The 25,469-nt window shown below is 39.1% G+C and overlaps 1 protein-coding gene and 1 long non-coding RNA gene across 4 annotated transcripts; one reads left to right on the top strand and one right to left on the bottom strand.

Moving 5' to 3' along the window:
* Window positions 1–3,866: 3,866 nt before the first annotated feature.
* On the bottom strand, window positions 3,867–16,147 carry BBS12 (Bardet-Biedl syndrome 12). Its single transcript, XM_004040356.3, has 2 exons — window positions 15,903–16,147; window positions 3,867–6,923 (listed from the first exon to the last, which is right to left on the bottom strand). The coding sequence occupies exon 2, from the start codon at window positions 6,911–6,913 to the stop codon at window positions 4,781–4,783; it is 2,133 nt and encodes a 710-aa protein (XP_004040404.3). The 5' UTR covers window positions 6,914–6,923; window positions 15,903–16,147; the 3' UTR covers window positions 3,867–4,780.
* On the top strand, window positions 16,093–24,975 carry LOC101136967 (uncharacterized). 3 transcript variants are annotated; one of them, XR_008678859.1, is made up of 6 exons: window positions 16,304–16,499; window positions 16,593–16,734; window positions 17,831–17,966; window positions 18,151–18,213; window positions 18,867–19,773; window positions 24,395–24,975. It is a non-coding gene; the product is annotated as an uncharacterized lncRNA (long non-coding RNA). The 3 variants fall into 3 exon arrangements; XR_002005773.3 differs by having other exon boundaries at window positions 16,277–16,499; window positions 18,151–19,773; XR_010133489.1 differs by lacking the exon at window positions 17,831–17,966 and having other exon boundaries at window positions 16,093–16,499; window positions 18,151–19,773.
* The last annotated feature ends 494 nt before the right edge of the window (window positions 24,976–25,469 follow it).

Genomic DNA, 25,469 nt, shown 5'->3' with positions numbered 1-25,469 from the left:
ACTCATTGTATCTCAGAATGTGACTGTATTTGGAGATAGGGCCCTTAAAGAGGTAATTAAAATGAGACCATTGGGGTGGGCCCTAATCCAGTCTGACTGGGGTCCTTATAAGAGGAAATTTGGACACAAAAATAGATGCCAGGGATGTGCACACACAGAAGGAAGACTGTGAGGACACAAGAAGGTGGCCATCTACAAGCCAAGGAGTAAGGCCTCAGAAGAAACAAATCCTGTCCACACCTTAATCTCAGTTTTCTTTTCATCATAACTTTGACAAAATAAATTTCTGTACCCAGTATGTGGTACTTTGTTAAAGCAGTCCTAGCTAATTAATACAGCATGTAAAAGATTTAAAACAGTTTCTGGAAAATGGTAGATAATCAGTAACTGTTACTACTATTTTAATTATTTTCCCAGGGCTCTTCTAATATTCAATTCCAAAAATTATACATGAAACTTAATTTTTAAATATTCAATTTACGGCTAGGTAGCAAAAGACAAAGAATTTGTTGGGAGAGGCAGTCCAGTATGGGCTCTGAGCATCCCTGCACATTCTTGCTGGGTATTGCCCTTTCTTTTTCTAGGCCATTTCTAAGGGTTGTGTTTGCAGGGAGAAATCTTAAGGAACGGTGTAATATCTTCCTCCTGATGAAAAATAGGCTTGCTTGTGCTTACTATAATAGTGGTGACTCATCCAAGCTTGGTGTTCCTCTCCTGTAACACAACCCACTGTGTGTGCAGACATTCATTCTGGGCTCTTTGTGTCATACAGTAATATTTGGGAAACACATGGGACTGACACAAATCAACATGAAGCTCTGGATACTATAAAGTCCTATGTCTCTGACCCATGAGTCTCATGTCTTCTGCCAGCATCCCATGAAATTTTAACAGGCTAATTTGTTAGCACGTGTCTTAGTTCATTTTGTGCTGCTATAATAGAAAACTACAGACTGGGTATTTTATAGAGAACAGAAATTTATCTCCCACAGTTCTGGAGCCTGGGAAGTCCAAGATCAAGGGTTTTGATGAGGGTCCAGTCTTTGCTTCCAAGATGGTGCCTTGGATGCTGCATCCTCCAGAAAGGGAGAACACTGTGTCTTCACATGGCAGAAGGCAGAAAGACAAAAATGGAAAAACACTGAATCCCCACATGGCAGAAGAGCGTGAACCCACTCCTGGAAGCTCTTTTAATAACGGCATTAATCTATTCATAAGGGTGGAGCCTTCATGAACTAAACACCTCCCATTAAGCCCCACCTCTCAATCCTGTTGCATTGGGGATTAAAACCCCACACATAAATTTTGGGGGGACACATTCAGACCCAAACATCTTGTAAGTAGGGTAAAATCTCAGACATTGCACAGTTCTTGACAATGTTGGCTAACAGAGCCATGGCTTTCTGATGTTAACATAATTAATTGGGAGGCCAATAGACTGAGGTAGCTCTAGTACCCTGAGTTGCTACATAAGCAAACTGAACCCCAAATCAGGGTGAAAGGCCCTAGCCTAGGAAAATGAAACTTAAGCATAACCTATCAGAAACTGCCAACTAAGCTCTAACTAGGGACTTTAGAAATTGCCAGTAAACCTCTCACTAGGGAATTTAAAGCTACTGCTCCACCTTAACCAATCAAATATTTTCTTTGTCTTGCCTCCATGAACACATTATAAAAGTTTTCCCCTTGCATCCCTTCATTGGAGCCCCAAACTGCCTGCAGTCTGGAGTTGTTCCATTCACAAATCACTGACTGCTCAAATCAACTCTAAAACGTTAATGTACCTAAGTTTTAATACTGGAAAACAGGAAGGCCTCAATGGCTAGATTAGGAGATATGAGAAGACTCTGGGATTCAGTAGTGAATGCTCTCATTCAAGTAGTGGGAAAAGAAGAGGGGAGTAGGCTTCCCTCTTATCTGTTAATGAATGTTCAGAGGCTAAACAGTGTGAGGCAGGATTAAAACAAGACACCCAAATGGTGTCTTGGTTGTTGCTCATTCACTTCAGGGTGGGAGGCAGAAGACATTGACATGACAGTGAAGCAGCATTCTCCAGAGCCCTAGAAAACAGGAAATTTGGCTGTGGCTGATGAGGCAAGGAGTCCACAAAGCTGAAACAAATGGTATCAGCAATAAGAAAATAAAACTTTGACTAGATTAAAAATACAAGTTTGTTGCTGAGTTGGGCAGTCAATCAAAACTGAAAGTATAGGCCTGTGTTGCTTAACCGAGGGGATACATTCTGAGAAATGCATCATGAGGCGATTTAACTGTTGTGTAAACATCAGAGGGTGTACTTACACAAACCAAGATGGTACAGCCTACTACAAACCTAGGCTATATGAGCCCACTGATACTAGGCTACAAACCTGCACAGCATGTTATTGTACAGAATAACATAGGCAACTGTAACACAGTGGTAAGTATTTGTGTGTCTAAACATATCTAAACACAGAAAAGGTACAGTAAAAATATGGTATTACTGTCTATGGGATCACCATATATATGTGGTCCATAGTTGACCAAAATGTCATTATACAACATAGGTTTGAGCTGCATGGGTTCACTTACACATTAATTTTTTTCTGCTTCTGCCATGCCTGAGACAGCAAGACCAGCCCCTCTTCCTTCTCTTCAGCCTATTCAATATGAAGATGGTGAGGATGATGACCTTTATGATGATCCACTTCCATTTAATGAATAGTAAGTGTATTTTCTCTTCCTTGTGATTTTGATAACATTTTCTTTTTTTCTAGCTTACTTTATTGTAAGAATACAGTATGTAATACATGCACAGAATATGTGTTATTGGTAAGGCTTATGGTCAACAGTTAAGCTATTAGTAAAGTTTTAGGGGAGTCAAAAGTTATATGCAGGCTGGGCGTGGTGGCACACCCCTGTAATCCCAGCACTTTGGGAGGCCAAGGCAGGTGGATTGCCTGAGCTTAGTTTGAGACTACCCTGGGCAACATGGTGAAACCCTGTCTCTACTAAAAATACAAAAAATTAGCCAGGTGTGGCAGCAGGTGCCTGTAGTCCCAGCTACTTGGGAGGCTGAGGCAGGAGAATTGCTTGAACCCAGAAGGTGAGGTTGCAGTAAGCCAAGATCACGCCACTGCCCTCCAGCCTGGGCAACAGAGGGAGAGTCTGTCTCCAAAAAAACAAAAAATGTTATATGCAGATTTTTGATTGTGCAGGGGGTTGTCATCCCTGTCCACTGTTGTTCAAAGGTCAACTGTAGATGATGTTCCAGTGGTTGAAATCAGAAGCCACTTCCAACAGCTTTGACTGTGGTGTTTTCATATCTCTACCAGTAGGAATGGCTGGTAAACCCAGACAAAATTTAGGGCCCTGTTTGACCAGTCGTTTTTTGAGACTGGAGAGATTTACAGCACTCAATTCCTTTGGCAATGAAACAAATAAATGCTGTCTCTTTGGCCTCACCAGCAAAAAGGAGGCTCAACACCTTACTAAGACTCTACCAGTATAGGAGGCAGTACATGATGCCATCATGGGTGGCTCCCAGATGTGAACATGTAGAAACACAGGGACCAGCACAACCTTGTTTCATTCTGACTGAACTTATGCTTCTCTAAATTTGTCAGAGTGGCCTTGGATTATACCATGTATAGCAACTGAGGCTGCAACTACTCAGTGACACTACTTATGTGACTGAAATCCATATATGATGATTTAAATCAGATTTGACAATACTTCTGAACTAGAGTAACCTGGACCCTTTGGGCTTATGTACTTGTATGTGGGGAAAATAAGCCATAGAAGGGATCTCCATAGGGAACAGGGTTTGTTTTTTGGCCCAGCTATTGCACCCATAATTATTGATAATAACACCACATATCAGCACATCAGTCAAAGCTCCCTTTATTGGGTCATAAAGTATAATAAATTGTCCTTCACTACATTCTGGCTGCCTTATAAAAAGACCTATTACTCCTCCCTTGGAACTTACAGTTGATTGAGTCAAGACCTTGGGGGACAGGACTGAGGTTAATACTGCAGGTTGGCTTCATCCTGCTGCTGTGTCTGATAATAGCCTTCATTAATTGCTATATGAGACCAAATGAACAAATTTGGTACTGACTAAACAACCCGACTGTCAGGTTAATCAGAGTAGCTGATGAAGTGGCATACTCATGTGAAAATTCAAGTTTGGCCAAGAACATCTCAGGCTGAGGAGCAGACTGTTGGAAGACTATCCACTATGGGCTCTGAGTGTCCCTGCATACTTACTGGGTATGTCAAGAATGCAAGGACTTTGTCTTTACCTAGTCCATGTCCTAGGCTTGTGTTTACACAAAGCTATCTTCAAGTATGGGGTAATAACTCCCTTTGGACAAAGACCAGGATTTTTTTGCTTACTGTAAAAGCAGTTAATAACCCAAGCTTACAACATAACCCACTGTGTGCAGGCTTTCATCATGGGCCCTTTGTGTTCCTCCTGTGGGAACTAGAAAAATGAGGAACTGAATAAAACCAACATGAAGCTCTGGCTACAGCTTTTGCTGTGAATGATAAAAGTCCTTTGTTTCTGACCCAGGTGTCTTATGCATTCTGTAGCATCCCACGAAACAGTAACAGGCTAACTTGTTAGCTTATAAGTAGGGTAAAATCTCAGACCATGCACAGTTATTGACGGACATCAACTATTTTCTTCTTGGCAATAGCTGGCATTTCAGGCACCATGACTTGGCTATCAGTACATTTATTATTAGCATGACATATTATGAAAAATTATTTTCCAAAGACTTAGCCAGTAACACTACAAAAATAGAAAGCCCGTTAATTCCTGTGAATTTATCTGTGTGTGTCCATGTCCAGTAATTATTTCACTGTCTGTCTGAAGTACTAACAGTACTAAATCCAATGCTCGGCGCCACGCCTCAATCTTTGGTGTAACAACGTCATAAACTCTTGGAATCTGCTCCAGTTTATTTGAAATGTCTGAATTAAAAATTCTACTATTTAGTTTACTATATTCATTCAAGATGTAAGATGAAGGAGAGCCAGAGTCTGTGGCATTTTGCAGATGATGTTGAATGTATGTGCTGGCTTCAAATTCTGATGAGTAATTGGCAGTGTTATATAGGAGAGTTGAAAGGTATTTCTGCCATCCATTTGCCAGGAATTTAAGCACAGTTGGTCTGTATATTGCCAGAGATGAAGCCAGCCAAGAGGAAGTATTATGCAGCCACCCTGAGCAGGCATGGTTTTCTTTTTTCAGAGATTGCTCTGCAAGAATTTGAAGACAGCTAAGACACAAAAATTCAACTGCACCACCTCCAAGGAAGACCTTTTCCTCTTTTAGAGCATAATATAAACGATACGCACATGTCCAGAACCTATCTTCTTTGGTTTGCATCTGTGCAGTAACCGGGTTAGTGAGCACGGCTGTAACCAAATTAATTCCTTCTGTTTTTAATAAGATTGCGATTCTGTTGTTCCTATCTACAGCATCCAAAGGGCTGCTTCTCCAGAAGGTCACACAGACCCCGTTGCCCACACAATCTTCATTCACTTGTGTAATGTAGGCCACCTGTACTGCTCCTGCAGCCTCTGCAAAAGCCTGCATCACACTGCCATTCACTGAGCCGATTACCAACCGCTTACTGTTTATACATTTTTCAATTAAGCGTTCGGACACATTTCCTTGTACCAGGACAAGGTTCACCTTGAACTGGATTAATACCTGTAACACGTGATTTGCCCACAGTTCTTCTGAGCTGTCTTCTTGAAGCTGCATGCTATCTAATACTGTTTTAATATTTGCAGACTTATTAAATCCCAGGTGGCGGTAATTCTCTGTGAGGTCACCCTCAATGAGAACTATTCGGACAGGCTGATTCTGCAATTCCTTGATCACAGGATTATTAGATACTGACACAACAGTGATATATCCTGGACAAACACAAGAAGAAGTTTCAGGTAAGCCTGGTAGACAGCAAGTGAAAATTCTTGAAATGTCAAACATAAATGGTTTTGTACAGTTGCCTTGTTGCACACAAGCATTCTGATATTGCAGCTGTACTGCTTCTTCTACTAACTTCATGCTGCTGTGATCTCCATGACTCAAGCCTACTGCCAACTCTACTAAATCATTACATCTGTAAGTTTTGTGAGTAGCTGTAACATGTTCTTGAAATCCATCTGGTTTGCTTACCCCTTCAGTATTATCTGTCCTATTAAAATGCCTACTGTGGATTAGTATTGACTGTCTGCAGCAGGTATCTGCAAGCAGGCTGTTTTTCAGAGTTCGTGATGTGTTCTTATCTGCTTCAACCTTTGTCTGAGGTTTAAATAATTCAGATGATTTAAGAGGTCTCCCAGAAAGATTGGAAATGGTCAGTGTTTGAGAGGCAACATCTTTGAGACCATGCTCTTCCTCTATCAAATCAGTATCTGAAGGGACCTGTAGAAAAGGACACAAACTTACACTAAATGTTTCAAGTTGAGAAAATGTTTTTGTGCTGTCCATACAGTCAAATATATTGTGAACAGGTACATGAAGAGAAACTACCTCTTCACTACAAAAGTTTAAGCCTTCTGACATTACTGACACTATTATGGAAATGGGGACACCAAGGTGAAGACATTCTTCAACTGCACTGCTCCAAGCACCAACAAGAAACAAAAGAGTACTGGTTCCAGTTCTATATGTGTTATTTTGTGCTTGAACTGCTTCATTGAGAAGTTGTCCCACTGCACTGGTTAAATCCAAACTTTCAAGAAGCCTTACTGTTGAACTGATTAATACACTTTCATGACATTCTTCATCTATAATAAATTTGGATGATTTTAGTGGGCCTAGGAAAGTTCTTCCTGTTTCCGCGAATGATGAAAGTTGTTGAAGTCCCATGTGTCTTCTTTTGTTTACGACTCTGCCAGCCATCACCATGTATCATGATCTGCAAACAAAATAAAAACTTGTAACTTTATTCAGTATAATTCATAGTTATAAATGCTATATAGAAATAAAAACAAGATATGCTCCCTGCTTTTGAGGTATATATAATTTCCATGAAAAGTGGTCAGTGCAATGATGCAGTATTATTATTCTATTAACGATAAAGGTATGGGGGAATGGAAGAGAAACACTCCACCCAACAGAGGAAATGAAGCATGAGGGCTGTAGGCAACGTTTCCAGAAGAAAGCAATTCTTGGAATGAGTCTTGAAAAATAACTGGAAAGAGTTACAAGTTGAAGGAGGTAGTAGTAAATGTACATATATGTGAAAAAAACATAGTGTATTCAGGGAAATAGAAGTAGCCTGGTTTTATGAGAATATAAAAAATGTAGTGGAGCGGCTGGGCGCAGTGGCTCATGCCTATAACCCCAGCACTTTGGGAAGCCGAGGCGGGCGGATCACAAGGTCAGGGGTTTGAGACCAGCCTGGCCAATATGGCAAAACCTTGTCTCTACTAAAAATACAAAAATTGGCCGGGTGTGGTGGCACGCACCTGTAGTCCCAGCTACTTTGGGGGCTGAGGCAGAAGAATCGCTTGAACCCAGGAGGTGGAGGTTGCAGTGAGCCAAGATGGCGCCACTGCACTCCAGCCTGGGCAACAGAGCGAGACTCAGTCTCAGAAAAAACAACAACAACAAAAAAAAACCACGTAGTGGAGAACAGTAGCAGATGAAGCTCTAGAAGAGGAAATGAGCTGGTTTACGAAGGGCATTATGTGCCATAGCAAGTAACTTAAACTTGATCCTGTAATGGGAACCATTAAAATGTTTTTAATAAAAAAGATCAAGAAACAACTTGATGTAGTGTTTGAAAACATGTACTCTAAACCTAGAAGTCTGGGTGTGAACTTAATCCTACCGCTTTACTAGCTATATAGCCTTCAGCAAGTTATGTACTTTATCCCTTAATTTCCACACCTAAAAAACAGGGATAATAATAGAAGCTATTTCATAGTCATTATAAGGAGTGAATATAGTACTTAGAACAATGTCTGGCACCATGTTTTATGAGTTCTTGTTTTAATAACAATAATAATTGTAATGTTTTAGATATATTACCACTCTGATAACACTGTAGAGGACTGACTAGACAAGTACCAGACTGGAGTATATCCCATTATATATTATAGCACTACAAACATTCCTAGTCATTCCTTCGTTTCATTCATTCATTCATGCATGCATTCAGTGAGTATTTCTTAAGCACCTACAATGTACCAGGAGGCACTGTGTTAATTGCCGGGATTACAAAGACAAAGATTATACATACTCTGCCCTCAAGGAACTCCCAATCTAATTGTGCAGAGAGATATGAAAATGAAGCATAAAAATCCATCGTGAGCAGTGCTGAGAACAAAAGTCTGTTCAAAGCAAGACACAACCATGGATTTATTCCACCACAGGTTCAATGGGAAAGGTATGTGGCATTTCTCCTCTTCAGAATAATGAATGCTTGACATAGCTTTCGTCACTGTCTTTCAGTTCCAGTGTTACAAGGGAGATCCCCAGTATTACAAGTCACAGTGAACTCAGAAATGATTAGCATTCTTTTTATTTTTATTTTTTAGACAGGGTCTCGCTCTGTCACCTAGACTGGAGTGCAGTGGCATGGCTCACTGCAGCCTCGACCTCCTGGGCTTAGGTGATTCTCCCACCTCAGCCTCCCAAGTAACTGGGACTACAAGTGCATGCCACCATACCCGGCTAATTTTTCTATTTTTTTTGTAGAGATGGGATTTCGCCATGCTGCCCAGTCTGGTCTTGAAGTCCCAGGCTCAGGCAATCCTCCTGCCTAGGCCTCCCAAAGTGCTGGGATTACAGGCGTGAGCCACCACACCCAGCCAGCATTCTTAATGTTTGCTTACAAAGATATTTCTCTGTCAAAGTCTTCATTCACTTAAAGAAAACCATTTATGATGCATCTTAAAGAAAGCATGCTCACATTTGCCTTTTATTGCCAGATTTCTCTACTTGGCCTTAAAGGGAGTGGGGGCATGGGACGTGTTCTAATAATATATGCTAAACATGTAGGGGAGAGACAGCTTGTCATTGCACAGGTGGCTGACTGCCACTGAGCTTCACCCTTATACTCACCCAACAAATAGTTAATGAGGAGCTACCCCTAACTCCCCACATCCCCATACCCTCCGAAGCTGTCTACATGGGCTGCTCTGTCCTTGGCATGTGCCCTTGAGGGCTGATCCCACTTGGCCACACAAAGGTTTATGCTCTAGGGTCTTTGAAAGACAGAATTCCTGCTCTTCAACTTTCAAGCCCAAGCCTTAACATTTCAAGGGCTGCTTCTTCCTCTGAAATAAGTTGCTTTTCACTGGTCATTCATGATTTGGGTGAAAAGGTGGAGTCTGTAGTTCTTGGTTGCTTAATGCAAAAGGCCTGACTCACATTTCCTATAGTGCTGTGGGACATCCAGCCACAGGCATGAAAAGGAGGAGCAAATATCTTGAACTTTTGAATGAACTGTCTGTTTTCCATAACAGCTGAACATTCCCACCAACAATGTATGAGGGTTTTGATTTCTCCACATCCTCACTGCATCAGCTTTCTAGGGCTGCCATACCAAATTACCACAAACAACTGGGTAGCTTAAAACAATACTTATTTATTCTTTCACAGTTCTGGAGTCTAGAAGCCCAAATCAAAATGCTGGCAGGGCCATGCTCCTTCTGAAGGATCAAGGGAAGAATCCTTCCTTGCTTCCTCCAGCTTCTAGTTGCTCCTAGTGGTCCTTGGCTTCTGACTGCATAACTCTAACCTCTGCCTCTGTTTCAAATGGCCTTCTTATAACCCAGTGATACCAGTCATTGGATTTAGGGCCCACCTTAATCCAGTATGACCTCACTTTAGCTAATTACATCTACAAAGAAACTATTTTCAAATAAGATCACATTTTGAGATGCTAGAAGGACATGAACTGGGGGGAAATATTCAGTCCAGTATACTGAACACTTTCCATTTTTGCTTTTGTAATATTTTGTAATATTATAGATATCCTAGTGAATGTGAAGTGGTATTTCATTGTGTTTTTGACTTGCATTTTCCTCATATTGAGCATCTTTTCATGTGCATTGGCCATTTGTGTATCTTTTTTGGAGAAATGTCTATTCAAGTCTTTTGACCATTTAAAAATAGAGCAGTTAGTCTTTTTTTGGTAAGTTGTAAGAGTTCCTTATACATTCTGGACACTAGATCCTTATCAAACTATGATTTGCAAACATTTTCTCTCATTCTGTAAGTCAGTTTCCACTTTTTGGATTATGCATTTTGATGACCAAATGTTTTTAGTTAGAAATTAGAAATCTAGGCCAGGTACAGTGGCTCACGCCTGTAATCCTAGCACTTTGGGAGGCCAAGGCGGGCAGATCATGAGGTCAGGAGATCGAGACCATTCCTGGCTAACACAGTGAAACCCCGTCTCTGCTAAAAATACAAAAATTAGCCGGGCATGGTGACAGGCACCTGCAGTCCCAGCCACTCAGGAGGCTGAGGCAGGAGAACAGCGTGAACCCGGGAGGTGGAGCCTGCAGTGAGCCGAGATTGCGCACTCCAGCCTGGGCAACAGAGCGAGACTCTGTCTCAAAAAAAAGAAAAAGAAATTAAAAATGTAATTTACCTATTTTTTTGTTGTTGTTTGATGAAATCTAATTTACCTATTTTTTTGTTTGCTCATATTCTTTGTGCCATATCTAAAAATCCATTGCCAAATCCAAGGTTATGAAGATTTAGCCCAATGTTTTATTCAAAGAGTTTTATAGTTTCATCTCTTATATTTAGTTTGTTGACCCATTTTGAGTTAATTTACATATAAAGTGTAAGGTAGGAGTCCAACTTTATTCTTTTGCATGTGGATATCCAATTGTCCCAGTACCATTTGCTGAAGAGACAATTCTTTTCCCCATGGAGTGGCCTTAGCATCTTTGTCAAAAATCAATTAGCCATAGATGTCTATGGATTTCTGGACTCTCAATTCAATTCCACTGATCTATACATTCATCCTTATGCCAGTACCACAGGTTTTAAGTACTATAGCTTTGTAGTAAGTTTGGAAATCAGGAAGTATGAGATGCCAAATTTGTTCTTCTGTTTGTTTTAGCTTTTATATTTATGTTCATAAGTCATCTTAAATTAACTTTTGTAAATGGTGTGAGGTAGGGGTTCTTCTTTCCTCATGGATATCCAGTTGCTCCAGAATAATTTGTTGAAAGGACAAGCTTGAAAAGATTGAGTTTTGGGTTTTGTTTTTCATTTCGAACATGTTATGAAAGCTTACTAAGTATGAGGCATTTTACAAGTATTATGTAACGTAGTATTCACAACAACATGAGGGAGGTACTATAATCTATTTTAGTGATGTGGAAAATGAAGCAGAATAGTTACATAACATATACAAAATTTCACAGCTAATTTGTAAAAGGCTATGGACTAAAACCCAGGTTTGCCTAATGTCAAAGCCTATGCTATTAACTACTATATAATTCTGCCTTTTAGGTGCCCCTTGCCCAGTATGATAGTAATTCACCCTCTCTTCTTTAGAATCTTTTACTGTGTTTCCCTCTTCCAAACCTTTCTGCCTTCTTCCAAACCTTATTCATACTCTTAACTTGTACATGTATCAGGGTCTCTGCTTATGATCTCCTTTCTATACTATGCTTAAATCACAAGATATTACTACGAGTAGAAAAGTCAGAGAGAACTTAGAGCGAATGGAAACAGTCATGGGCTATTTCAAATTTAATCTGTGTTTAATTTATGTGAAAAAGTTTCCTAGATACAAAAGGCATGAAATTATTTAAACAAAACTAATGTATAAGCAAAAAGCCACATAAAACTGATATCAAAATCAATATTCAAGACAAATCTGCCTTGGCATTTGAAAAAGCTATTCCAAGTTTTAGTAATTTTTAAAAATTCTTAGCATTCCCAACTCTAGAAGAGCTCCTAAATTATTATTTTGAACAGGTTACAGTCAGCTATAATTAACATAAAATAAAAACTCAAAACAAAAATGCCCCATCCTCTAAGAGATTGGGTATAAAAAGGCAAAAACAGCAAAGGGGATAACAAAGTGGATAATTTCAAAGATGATAAGTACTTCTGGCAACTCTTCTTGGCATTACACAGACACAATCTAATTCTTGTCCTGCTATCCATGTCCTGTTATGCACCAATGTTTTCCACAAACAGTTCTCTGTTTTCAGTACTTGCCAGCTTAATGTTTCTTTGAGTTTCTAAGTGTGTAATGGAAGAGCAGAGTCAGACAACTTAACTGGAATTTTGACATCAGAAGAAGTTTTTTTTTTTCCAAAGATTATGTCCAGTTTTGTCTAAGGTACTCAGTTTAGAGTAATAAGACATGCAATGCTTTCAGGAGCTGCATTTTGAAAAATTATAATATTTTCTTGATGGGCATGATTAGCCTTTCATTATCTAAATCAACTGTTTGCTCATCTCGAGTCTATTCCCAATACAGAAGTCTAATCATGTCACTCTACTGTTTAAAAACCTCTAACTCAGAAAATAAAGCTTTATGCCTTTGACACAGGGGTCCCTTTTAAAAATGAACTCATATCCTTTCACTCCTAGGCTCAAAATCTTGCAAGGCCTACCCATTTCACTTGGAGTCAAAGTCAAAGTCCTTACAATGCCCTAACTATCTGCAGTCCTTTCTTTACCCTTCTGACTTTATCACTTGGCCACTTTGTTCTGGCCTCCTTTTTGTAATGTTTTGCATGTTCCCTATCTTAATGTTTCTGTTCTAGTTGTTCCCTCTTTCTGGAATGCTCTTCCCTAAGAAATCTATTGCTGCATCACCTTCAAATATTTTCTCAAATTTTCTGCTTTTCAATGAGGCCTACCCTGAGCACTCTATAGAATACCACAAATCCTCTTTTCCCTCTGTACTCTGGATTTCTTCCATCTGTTATACTTTCTTTTTCCCATAACACTTATTCCCTTATAAAATAGGATATAGTTTACTTATTTATTTTTTATAGACTACATCTCTCTCTTAGAATGTAATTTCCAGGAAGGCAATTTTAGTCAATGATGTATATCCCGAGTACCTACAATATTGCCTGACACACAGCAAGTACTCTATAAATATTTGGTAAGTGAATGAATTTTTTTCACCATATTTGTTCCCCCAAATTTAAGTACAAAACTGAAGCAAGAGAAAACAGATGGCACTTTTAGTATTTCTCCAACATGAATATAAGTTTTAACCATCCTTGGAGTTGACTTGATTCCTATTTGGCACCGCCTTAGTTGAGGCCCTTTAATTGCTTCTAATGAGAGTTCCTCCTTCATATGGTGGTCAGAATTAGCACTGAAAAAGCACAAACCTAAACAGATTACTCCAATGCCAAAAAACATCTATTTATCTTAAAAAAGAAAGTCTTTACTCCTTGGCTTGATATATGTGCCTTATAATCTAACCTCAACCTAATTTATGACTCCTCTCCCACCTTTCCTTATAAACCTCATGATCTTGTCATGCTAGAACATATTTGTTTTCACTAAGCTATACTGATTTGAATAGTCTATATTTTCTTCATCTCCATGGATGCTATAGATCTTTCATGACCCAACGCAAATGCCTCATTTCCTATCAGGACTTCTCTAATGCCCTGGGGCAGAGTTGTCCCTCCTTTCTGTGCTCCCAAGGCACTTTCTATACCCATCTACCAAAGCAGATTAAAAATACCCTGTATTAAAAACATCGTATTATGTTTGTGTCTAGCTGCCCCACTAATCTGTAGATTCCTTAGTTATTCATCTTTTATATTCTACTTTTATTTCTTTTGAACTCACCCAGTACTTGGCATAGTGCATGACATATAGAAAACATTAAATACATTTGGGAGATTTAAGAGTGCTTATGTGTTTAATGTTTTCCTGGATAATGATGATGATTAATGTTCTAAAGTGCAGTTAGATTCGTTAATAGCTAGTTTTCAAAACTAATTACATCCTATTCAAGATCTGGGAATTGGAATCTGAGCCTACAATTAAAAAAAATTTTAACTAGCAGTAAATATTCCAAATATAAAAGCCTAAATCATAGTGATATAAAAATAGGTTAATATACTACTCAGCCATTTAATTGTCATTAGATCAAACATGATCCAAGAGATCCTCGAAATTAGGATTGGGTTGAGTATATACTTGGTCACTATTCATTTCTGGGTCTAAGAAATCCTTTTAATATTAGTATTAAAAATGAAGTATACGGCCGGGCGCAGTGGCTCACGCCTGTAATCCCAGCACTTTGAGAGTCCGAGGCGAGTGGATCATGAGGTCAGGAGATGGAGACCATCCTGGCTAATACGGTGAAACTCCGTCTCTACTAAAAATACAAAAAAATTAGCCCGGCGCCTGTACTCCCAGCTATTCGGGAGGCTGAGGCAGAAGAACGGCGAGAACCCGGGAGGTGGAGCTTGCAGTGGGCCGGGATTGCACCACTGCACTCCAGCCTGGGCAACAGAGTGGGACTCAGTCTCAAAAAAAAAAAGTATATGACCTTGAAACTGATCAAGAGCAACTTTCCAAGTGAGATAAATGACGTGAAAAATCATATATTAAAGTGACAACACTTTACTTAACTCAAAAATTATCTTGAATTTGTGCCATTTTAATTTTCACTGGGTAACTTTATATGGAAAAATCACCTGCAATATGAGGATAAACTTACCTATTTTCCAGAAACCTAATGAGATTTTTATCAATGATTACAATACTTGCGTGTCTGTCTGGGATATAATATGAACAAGACAGGCTGATGGCTTTGGAAAATGTGCCATGTTTCTACTCAATGAAGCATGAAAAGTGATTTGACAGAGTGCTTCAAGAATGCACTTTGCACTTGTTTTCCTCTCCTGCCTTCAGGAAGATAAGTGAGACCAAAAAAAAAAAAACAAAAAACAAAAAACAAAAAAAACTAAAGTTAGTATTCTTCCTGAATCCATTTTTGAAGAATCCAGTATAATTTTTAGAAAATATTTCCTCTAGAGAAGACATTGTAGGAGGCATTAAAGGGGTCCGCATGTGTGAGCAATTAAAGGTTAGAAGTTTTAAGATTCTCTCATTCCTTCATTCCCACCAGGAAGTCAGTGGTCCATCCTACCTCAGTCTTTCTCCCCTGTCCTTTAAGCTGATTCCTGGCCAAATTCAGAACGGGCAGAAGCAGTAAATCTGGCCCTCTGGACAAGAGATTGAGTTGGTTTACAAAAGTTTCACAAGTATCTAAATCTAGGCCGTTACTGAATCAACTGGATAATCAGACTACCTGTGTCTGACTCTGAAGTGCAGATCAAGTTGATATCGTTGACAACTGGCCAAATCTTAGGACTGGGCCAAGGAAATGGCTGGGTGTGTGCGTGTGCGTGTGTGTGTGTGTGTGTGTGTGTGTGTGTTGGGGTTGGGGGGCGGGGTCCGATAGTAATTATGGGTGGGGCCAAAGTCCTACCTCGTAAACAAATGCTACACGAAACATGTAAAAACGTTTATCTATGTATGTAGTGAAGCTTTAAATACATCCCAAGACCCATGCTTATCCCCATACCCACGTCCCTCCAACGACACTGTTACCCCATGCCACTGCTATACAGAACTCTGGTGTCTACCATGACAGAATCCCTGCCCAAACAGAGAGGAGGTAAATGGCTGAAGGCCCAGCTCCAGGCACTGTAGAAAATGAGGAAAGTCTAGCGGCAAAAAGAAAGGGCAGTCCCCTCTTCCTCTAGTACTCCTAGCCACATGCTGGACCAATTCACCCCAGGCCCTCCAGGCCCTAGATTCTCATTCTTTCCCTGGCCCGAAGAGGACAGAAAAATCAAACACACGGGCTCCCAAGTCTTCAGGAAAGACTTAGCTTAGCAGTCAGCGGAAGCACCTCACTACTAACCTCGCTCCTTTCTCCTCTCCTACAGGGGGCTGGAGTTCCCGGCTTCCCACCGGCCAGACGCGATTCTGGCTGGGACAGCAACACCAAAAACGCCAGGGCTAGGGCGCCCAATTCCCCGTCCGCAGTTTGCGCATGTGCGAAGAGGGGCTTCTGGAGGAGCCGGGGGCTTAGTTGCTAAGAGACACAGCTGGAGAGAGAAGTTCCGCTTAACGCCGGGCTGCGAAAGGCGGGGACGTCACGCTATTGGTAGGGAGTAGAGAGAAAGGGCTGGTTTAAAGGCCTTTTTTCTGTCCATTGGATGAACTGGATGTCAATCACTCAGGCTGAGTGGGCGGCGCTGAGAGAGGTCGGTGAGAGCGGCCTTAGCAACCGCCAGTGAGCTGTGAAGACTTGGGTTGAGCGGGGCTGCGGGAGGTGACGTCGGGAGGTCCCGGCTGAGAGCGCCGGCTGCCGCCTGGGGACATGGTGTGTGTGAAGCTGTAACCTTCTGCTGGGGCCGGGGCTGAAGTTTTTCCGCCAGAGCAAGGAAGGCTGCTCCTGGCAGCAACTGCACTCCTTCCTTACTCCTGTTGAGGTTCATTTTATAGTAGGAAATAGGTACTTTAATATAGTTTATCATCAATTATTCTGGTTCTGCTAACTATTCCAGTTATATAATTTATCTTTCACCCATATGTGTGTGTATTACAGGCATCTAACTACCATACAAGTTCAGACCAATGGAAGAAAAGAGCAGCAAAAATTGAACTGAATGAATCCCAAAAGCAAGAAATTAAAGACGCCTTTAATTTATTTGATATTGATGGGTCTGGAACCATCGATGTAAAAGAAGGTTCTGAAATTATTTCTAATTCTAAATCATTTTAAAAACCATATTATTTGTGGCAATCTTTAAGGCTTTCTTTAAAAGTAGTCTTCTGAAAGCTTAATATAAAGTCTCTTCAGTGCATATGCCTGCCCTGCATTAGCAAAACGATATCTTGTTAAGCATTTTAATTGTGCTTTATAAATGAGTAGGCAAAAGCCCAGGGTGTAACAGTGATGTACATGATGGCACAGTAGGACTGAAACACAGGCCTGCTGACCTAATTTTCTATGTTTATGCTCAGTCCATAATAGAAAAGAGAGAAGCTCTTAATAGGGAGTTAAAAAGCTTAGAAAGAAATCATGGCATATTATAATTCCTTTTCTTCCTATTTCAGATTGCAATGTGGGCCTTAGGATTTGAACCAAAGAAAGAAGAAATTTAAGAAATGGTAGCTGAAGTTGATAAAGAAGGAATTGGCACCATTAGTTTTGAAGATTTTTTTTGCCATTATGAGTATAAAAATGATATAGTTGTGATTTTATTTTTCAAAGAAATACTAGCAATAACCTGCTACATTTTAGGGCTGGAGCAATCAGAAGTTTTATAGAGAAGCAATTAGAACTAGGTTTTTAAGGATGGGAGATAGGAAGAGCAAGATTAAATATGTTTTCAGGGTAGTAATGAGAAGACTATGATGTGGAGAAGAGGTTTTTGTCAGGAAATAATGAGGCTATATTGCAGGATAGAGAGAATGGGGCCAGAATTTGGAAGCCTTTAATTCAGCAACATATATTGAATGCCTATTTTTGCCAGGCACTATTCTGAGGAGCATTGAAAGATACAACCTTCCGTTTTGAAGCTTACGTTTTTGGTAACGGATCTGAATTACGAGGTTTAATAAGAGATGCATTCTGGACCACCTTGTGCCTTCTCCACCTTAGCAAGCTCTACCTTTAAGCACCTTGAGGGCAGATATGAGTACATAATTGTTAAAAGACCAATAAATAAAATCAGAACACAGCTACTTGGCACATTGCTGCTTTAGACCCCAAAGATCTAATAAGTCCAGCTTGATAAAATAAATAAATGAAAGACTAAATAGTTGCTTCTTTTTTAAAAGAGTAAAAAAGATGAAAAAGAAGAAATATTGAAGGCTTTCAAATTATTTGATGATGATGATACTGGAAGTATAATACTAACCAGTATCAAGAGGTTTGCTAAGAAACCAGGGGAAAATTTAACATGATGAACTTCAGGTAGATTTTGCTTATTTTTATAATTATAATTTATATGTAATTATAACTTATGTGATAATTTAGGATTATAATTCTAACTTTAGTTGTACTTATGCATTTAAAATAAAATTTGGTTTTGAATATGTGTTTGACTTCATTTATGTCATTTTAAATGTATTTCATATATTTACATTTTGTTTTACAGGAAATGCTTGATGAAGCTGATCATGATGGAGATGGAGAAATAAACGAGGAAGATTTTTTGAGAGTGATGAAAAAGACTACTCGTTATTAATAGCATTGTTTTGGTCCTTGTGGAAAATTAACAAATTTGTATTTGTTATGCAGTTTTATAATTTAATATCTGAATGTATTCATTTTCAGTTTTTAGTTTATATGTACACATTGGCTTCTTGATGTCTAATCCATGTAAGAAGTTACACATCTCTACCAATATGATGTTAAATCTACAGCATCAAGAAACAAAACATAATGACTTCTTTGAGCCATTAATCCAAGAACAGTATTGATTCTAGCTGCTCTTTTGAGAACCTTAGGTCACAAAGACTTAGAATTTTAAAGTTTGATGAAATTGGCTTCACATCCAAATGAATTTGGCAAACAAAACTTATATTTTCCTTTCGTGCAATCCAAAAAAACCTGATGAACATTTGCTTTTTAGTCAGTTACTCAAATACATAAAGTATTAAATAGAACTGTCTGGAAACATTATTTGCTAATTTTCTTCTTTTAGTTATAAAGAAAATTCAAAATAGCACTTACATCACCCATATTTCCCTGTAAGTTTGACCCTATAGTGAGCACTTAATACCTCTGTGCTAGGACAGGTGGTGTAGAGTTTTATTTTTAAAAAATTTTATTTATATATTTTTTGAGACAAAATCTCCCTCTGTCACCCAGGCTGGAGTGCAGTGGTGCGATCTCGGCTCAATGCAACCTCTGCCTCCTGGGCTCGAGAGATTCTCCTGCCTCAGCCTCCCGAGTAGCTGGGACTACAGGTACCTGCCACCATGCCTAGCTAATTTTTTGCATTTTTAGTAGAGACGGAGTTTCACTGTGTTAGCCATGATGGTCTCAATCTCCTGACCTCGTGATCTGCCTACCTCAGCCTCCCAAACTGCTGGGATTACAGGGGTGAGCCACCGTGCCTGGCCGAGATTTTATGTATTAACCTCAGTAAACATATTACAAGTTGGAAGCTGATTGTATTAGCTCCATTTTACATACAAGAAAACTAAAGTTCAGAGAAGTTTTAAAAATTCCCCAGTTGCCCATTGATAATAAATAAAAACATGGATTCCAAATCTTAAGTTCTTATTCTTCATTATGCTGCTTCCCTATGGATAAAACTTTCAAGATAACTGTGTATTTTCTAACTCATTTTCAATTCTGTGACTCTTGTGATTTCTTCCTTGTGAAAGAGCCAAACTGTTGGGAAACGGAATCTCATACATACAGTCTTTTAACTCCTACTCAGTTGTTTGAGAGTGGGCCTTGGGCCTGGAACACTTCTTTTGAAGAGACTAGGAGTCCACAGAGCCTGTGCTGAACTTACCACCCCGTATAGTAATATCTTCCTCTGTTTCAGAGTCAATGTGTAGTCCTTTGCCCTGCTGAAGTGTGTGCATCATATGGCATCTGACCAACCCCACTGCTCTGTCTCCTGTTGGGGAGGGGATGGGGGTCCTTCAGCACAAGAGGAGTGTTTGCAGGCCACCTGCCCTGTGTCAGCTGCCAAGAGGGACCCTCTGGTCATGGAAGACTGAAGTCCACTAGGGAAGCTGATCTTGCTCTGTCTCTTCTGTATGTGAGTAATGTGTGTTCCACCCAGTGTTTCACTGCATTGTTTTCCTTGGCGACTTTGAAACAAGATGCAGTGGACAGAAGTGCTCAGACTTCTGCTCCTGACAAACAGGCAACAGATGCCACTTGCTCCACACAAACACTTTCTGATAACCAAGTTGTCTTTGGAGCAAGAAAGACTCATAGAAAATGTAACTATAGTGACACTACCTGGTTCATTTTTAGCACAACTGAAATGAAAACTGAAGGTTTTAATTTTGTCTTGTCAACACAAGAGGTTTTATTTGATTGAAACTAGAATTGTATGTGCTCATGAGCATTCTCAAGTGTTTTCACAGTGTCTTTGATTTCTAATTATGTAACATTTCTTCTAGACCAGGGAAAAACTTGCCTATTAAATGTGCTTCATATGTGAAAATGTTAGCCTTCAAATGGTTAAAAGTATACATGAACAAGTTCCAAAAGTTCTGAATAAAAGTCTCCTTCCTATCCAAGCCCCAGTTCTTCCTAAAGACAAAGATTTTTGCCACTTTTTAATGAATCATTACAGAGAATGCATATTCATATGCATATGTATACAGAATAGTTTTTTCACAAATGATAGCATATTATACACATTGTGTATATATTTGAGAAATAGTTACATAACTTGAGAAATAGTTGCATAACAATACAAATAAAATATCTGTATAATATTCCATTCTAATGGAATGGAATGGCCATATAATTCATTATATCAATTATTATATTTGACAGTCTTCTAATGGTAGACATTTTAGTTTCCAACATTTTGCTTAAATTAATATCCTTATACATATGTTTAATTTGGGAATACCTGTAGAATTAATTGTCACAAATGAAGTGATTGGGTTAAAATCAATATGCATTTTAATTTAAATGTTTTTATTTTTGATAGATATTGCCTTCTAAAAAGATTTTTGCCAAAAATTACATTTCCAAAAATACTATATGAAAATGCCCAAAGCATTATCAAACTTTTTTGATTTCTGTCAGTCTGGCAAGTTGCAAATCATACATTTTTCATGCTCATTTCTCTTATGAGAGGCATTGAGTGTTTTTTCACATGTTTAGACTCTATTTGTCTATTCCTTTTTGTGTATTGTCTAACAAAGTCCTCTGCCTATTTTTCCATTGGATTTTAAAATTTATTGGTTTGTGGCTGGGCACAGTGGCTCACACCTGTAATCGCAGCACCTTGGGAGGCCGAGGGAGGAAGATCAGAGTTCGAGACCAGCCTGGCCAACATGGTGAAACCCCGTCTCTACTAAAAATACAAAAAAATAGCTGGACGTGGTGGCAGGCGCCTGTAATCCCAGCTATTCGGGAGGCTGAAGCAGGAGAATCTTTGAACCCCGGAGGCGGAGGTGGCAGTGAGCAGAGATCGCATCATTGCACTCCAGCCTGGGCAACAGAGCGAGACTCCATCTCAAAAAAAAAAAAAAAAAAAAAAAAAATTGGCCAGGGGCGGTGGCTCACGCCTGTAATCTCAGCACTTTGGGAGCTGAGGCAGGCGCATTATGAGGTCAGGAGATCAAGACCATCCTGGCTAACACGGTGAAACCCTGTCTCTACTAAAAATAAAAAAAATTTGCCGGACATGGTGGCGGGCGCCTGTAGTCCCAGCTACTCAGGAGGCTGAGGCAGGAGAATGGTGTGAACCTGGGAGGCGGAGCTTGCAGGGAGCCGAGATTGCACCACTGCAGTCCAGCCTGGGTGACAGAGCGAGACTCCGTCTCCAAAAAATAATAAATAAAAAAAATTACTGGTTTGTAAGAGCATTTTATATACGAAAGAGATTAATCTTTGTCATATATGTTGCATGCATTGTACCATTTGTTATTTGCCTTTTGATTTGCATTGTGTTTCAGCCTTTATATTTTTTCTTTAAAAAAATGTTTTTATTTCCATAGGTTTTGGGGGAACAGGTGGTATTTGGTTATATGAGTAAGTTCTTTAGTGAGATTTTGGTGCACCCATCACCTGAGCAGTATCACTGAACCCAATTTGTAGTTTTTTGTTTCTCACCCCCTCCCACACTTTTCCCTGAGTCCCCAAAGTCCATTGTATCATTCTTATTCCTTTGCATCCTCATAGCTTAGCTCCCACTTATGAGTGAGAACATATGATGTTTGGTTTTCTATTCCTGAGTTACTTCACTTAGAATAATAGTCTCCAGTTCCATCCAGGTTGCTGCAAATGCCATAAACTCATTTCTTTTTATGGCTAAGTAGTATTCCATATTATATATATGAGACAATTTCCTTATCTACTTGTTGATTGATGGGCATTTGGGCTGGTTCCATGTTTTTGCAATGGCGAATTGTGCTGCTATAAACATGGAAGTGCAAGTATCTGTTGCTGTAAACATGGATATGCAAGTATCTTTTTTGTATGATGACTTCTTTTCCTCTGGGAAAAGTAGTGGGATTGCTGGATCAAATGGTATTTCTACTTTTAGTTCTTTGAGGAATCTCCACAGTTTTTTCCATAGTGGCTGTATTAGTTTACCTTCCCACCAGCAGTGTAGAAGTGGTCCCTCTTCACCGCATCCACACCAACATCTATTATTTTTTGATTTTTTGATTATGGTCATTGTTGCAGGAGTAAAGTGGTATCGCATTGTGGTTTTTTATTTGCATTTCCCTGATCATTAGCGATGTTGAGCATTTTTTCATATGTTTATTGGCCATTTGTATATCTTCTTTTGAGAATTGTCTATTCATGTCCTTAGCCCACTTTTTGATGGCATCGTTTTTTTTCTTGCTAATTTGTTTGAATTCCTTGTAGGTTCTGGATATTGGTCCTTTGTTGGATGCATAGATTGTGAAGATTTTCTCCCACTCTGTCGGTTGTCTGTGTAGTCTGCTGACTGTTCCTTTTGCTGTGCAGAAGCTCTTTAGTTTAATTAAGTCCCACCTATTTACCTTTTGTTTTTGTTGCATTTGCTTTTGGGTTCTTGGTCATGAAGTCTTTGCCTAAGCCATTGTCTAGAAGGGTATTTCCGATGTCGTCTTTTAGAATTTTTATAGTTGCAGGTTTTAGATTTGTGTCCTTGATCCATCTTGATTTTTTTTTTTTTTTTTTTTTTTTTTGAGACAGAGTCTTGCTCTGTCACCCAGGCTAGAGTGCAGTGACATGATCCCGGCTCACTGCAACCTCTGCCTCCTGGGTTTAAGCGATTCTCCTGCCTCAGCCTCCTGAGGAGCTGGGACTACAGGCTCGTGCCACCACACCCAGCTAATTTTTTGTATTTTTAGTAGAGACGGGGTTTCACCATGTTGGCCAGGATTGTCTCAATCTCTTGACCTCATGATCCTCCCACCTCAGCCTCCCAAAGTGCTAGGATTACAGGCATGAGCCACTGCACATGGCCTTGAGTTGATTTTTATATAAGGTGAGAGATGAGGATCTAGTTTTATTCTCTTACATGTGGCTTGCCAATTATCCCAGCACCATTTGTTGATTAGGGTGTCCTTTCCCCACTTTATGTTTTTGTTTGCTTTGTCGAAGATCAGTTGGCTGTAAGTATTTGGGTTTATTTCTGGGTTCTCTATTATGTTCCATTGGTCTATGTGCCTATTTTTATACCAGTACCATGCTGTTGTGGTGACTATGGGCTTATAGTATAGTTTGAAATCCAGTAATGTGATGCCTCCAGATTTGTTCTTTTTGCTTAGTCTTGCTTTGGCTATGCGGGCTCTTTTTTGGTTCCATATGAATCTTAGGATTGTTTTTTCTAGTTGTGTGAAGAATGATGGTGGTATTTTGATGGCAATTACATTGAATATGTAGATTGCTTTTGGCAGTATGATCATTTTCACGATATCAATTCTACCCAAGCCTCTACATTTTAAGTTTACTTCATGAGATGATTTCTACAGATATTTGTGCTATGTAACAGTAAAATGGCAATGCTTTGTCTTTTAACAGTATTTAGTCTCATAATGGCCATATGACTCTTACCAGACTGTAGCCTAATTCTAAGAGTAAAAAAAGAAAGGATATTTAAAAAAAAATCATGGCATTGAATTTTCCATTTGAAACATAATCATCTTCACTTTTTAGTTGAGATGATCTGGATTTAAGCCCATACTGGAGTAAGGGAAAGTTTTGTAAGTTTTGGATCTATTTATTTAAATCTATCCCTCTGTGTTTTAGGGATAACTTCTTGTATACCCAATTAAAATGCCTCAAATCCTAAGAATGGCCCTGGGAATATTACTAGAACACAAAAATCAAAGACCAGGACAGAACTCTTGAGCTATTCTGGAACATATTCAGGACTTTGTGATTGCCTTGTAGAAACTGATCCTTTTATGGTAGATAAGTTGAAATTTGATAGAGTGCTTACATCTCAAAATGCTTCCCTACTCAAAATACTGTTGAAATTTATAAATTTTATTATTTAAAAAAGGGAAAATTATAACTATTTTATGGTTTCACAGTCAGGTAAAGGCAGATAAGGTAAAAGTCTGAGACTGTATCTTATATGTCAGATAAGAAGGGTTGGAGAATTTTAGCCAAAGATCACAGAATTTACTTGCTTTAATTCCAAAACAAATTCAAGCATATCTAGTTCTCTATGTTTCTCCTCCTCTTTTCAGAGCAAGATCAAATTCATCAATATATGGACAATTTAAGAGGCTTTTACTCCAACCGTTCCTGACCAAATTCTGCCAACAACCATGTGAACGAGCTTTGAAACTGATCTTTTTCCAGTTGACCTTTGAGATAGTACAACTCTAGTTGACACTTTGATTACAACAAGTGAGAGACCCTGAAGCAGAGGAACAAGTGAAGGCACCCCTGGATTTCTGATTTATAGAAACCGTGCAATAACAATTATTTTAAGCTACTGAGTTATGGGACAGCTATGCAGCAATAGATTACTGCTATAGTCCTCCATCTTGAGACTTGTGTTAACTTCTCCCCTATTGAACGGCTAGATATACAAGGAACCAACTAAGAGTTCTATCAAATATTAAATAAAGATGAGATTAAATAGACTTATTACATGATGGCATATTTAAAATAGCAACATCATTTATTAGGGTGATGCTCTTTTATAACTATTTGCTTGTCACACACGCATCTGAAACTCAGTGAGTTTGCTGCCTCTTTCTGTAGCTTAGATATCATGGGGACTTTAGTTCACCAATGAGAGGACTATTAAGAACTTTTTTAAACATCCCATTTTGCAGTTCCTGCCACCCTGAACCTGCCACTCAAATACTTTCTTCCTCTAAGCTGTTGTTTAGTATAGATGTCCTGGAGTTCTGATTTATATTTTAGTTGCAATAAGCAGATTGTTGGCAATGAAATTAACCACCTGCCAGGTTTCAGGTAGTATCAGAAGTGGGGAAAATTTATGGTTTGTGCTGACAGAACTTTTGCAACTCCAAAGACAGACTGATAACGAACACATCAAAGAGGCCACAACACCCAATTTCAGTTCTTGCTTTCATTCCAGAATGGATAAAAATTCATATTGGATGGATCACAGTCAAGTCTGAGAATAAGCAGAAAACTGGGGATATAAGGAAATGGAGCGAAAGCTAAATGCTTCTTTAATTATTTAAGAAATTGAATCTGAAAATAAACACTTTTCCACAAAGAAAACTCTAGGCCCAAATAATTTCATTGGTGTCTATTACCATTTAAGGAAAAGCATTTTTAATT

This window comes from Gorilla gorilla, chromosome 3, assembly GCF_029281585.2.
Source record: "Gorilla gorilla gorilla isolate KB3781 chromosome 3, NHGRI_mGorGor1-v2.1_pri, whole genome shotgun sequence".
NCBI lineage: Eukaryota > Metazoa > Chordata > Mammalia > Primates > Hominidae > Gorilla > Gorilla gorilla.
This window is presented reverse-complemented; position numbering and strand designations above follow the sequence as displayed.

What these genes read in the sequence shown, in the direction of transcription:
- BBS12 (XM_004040356.3), bottom strand. Translation starts at nt 6,913, where the DNA reads ATGGTGATGGCTGGCAGAGTCGTAAACAAAAGAAGACACATGGGACTT.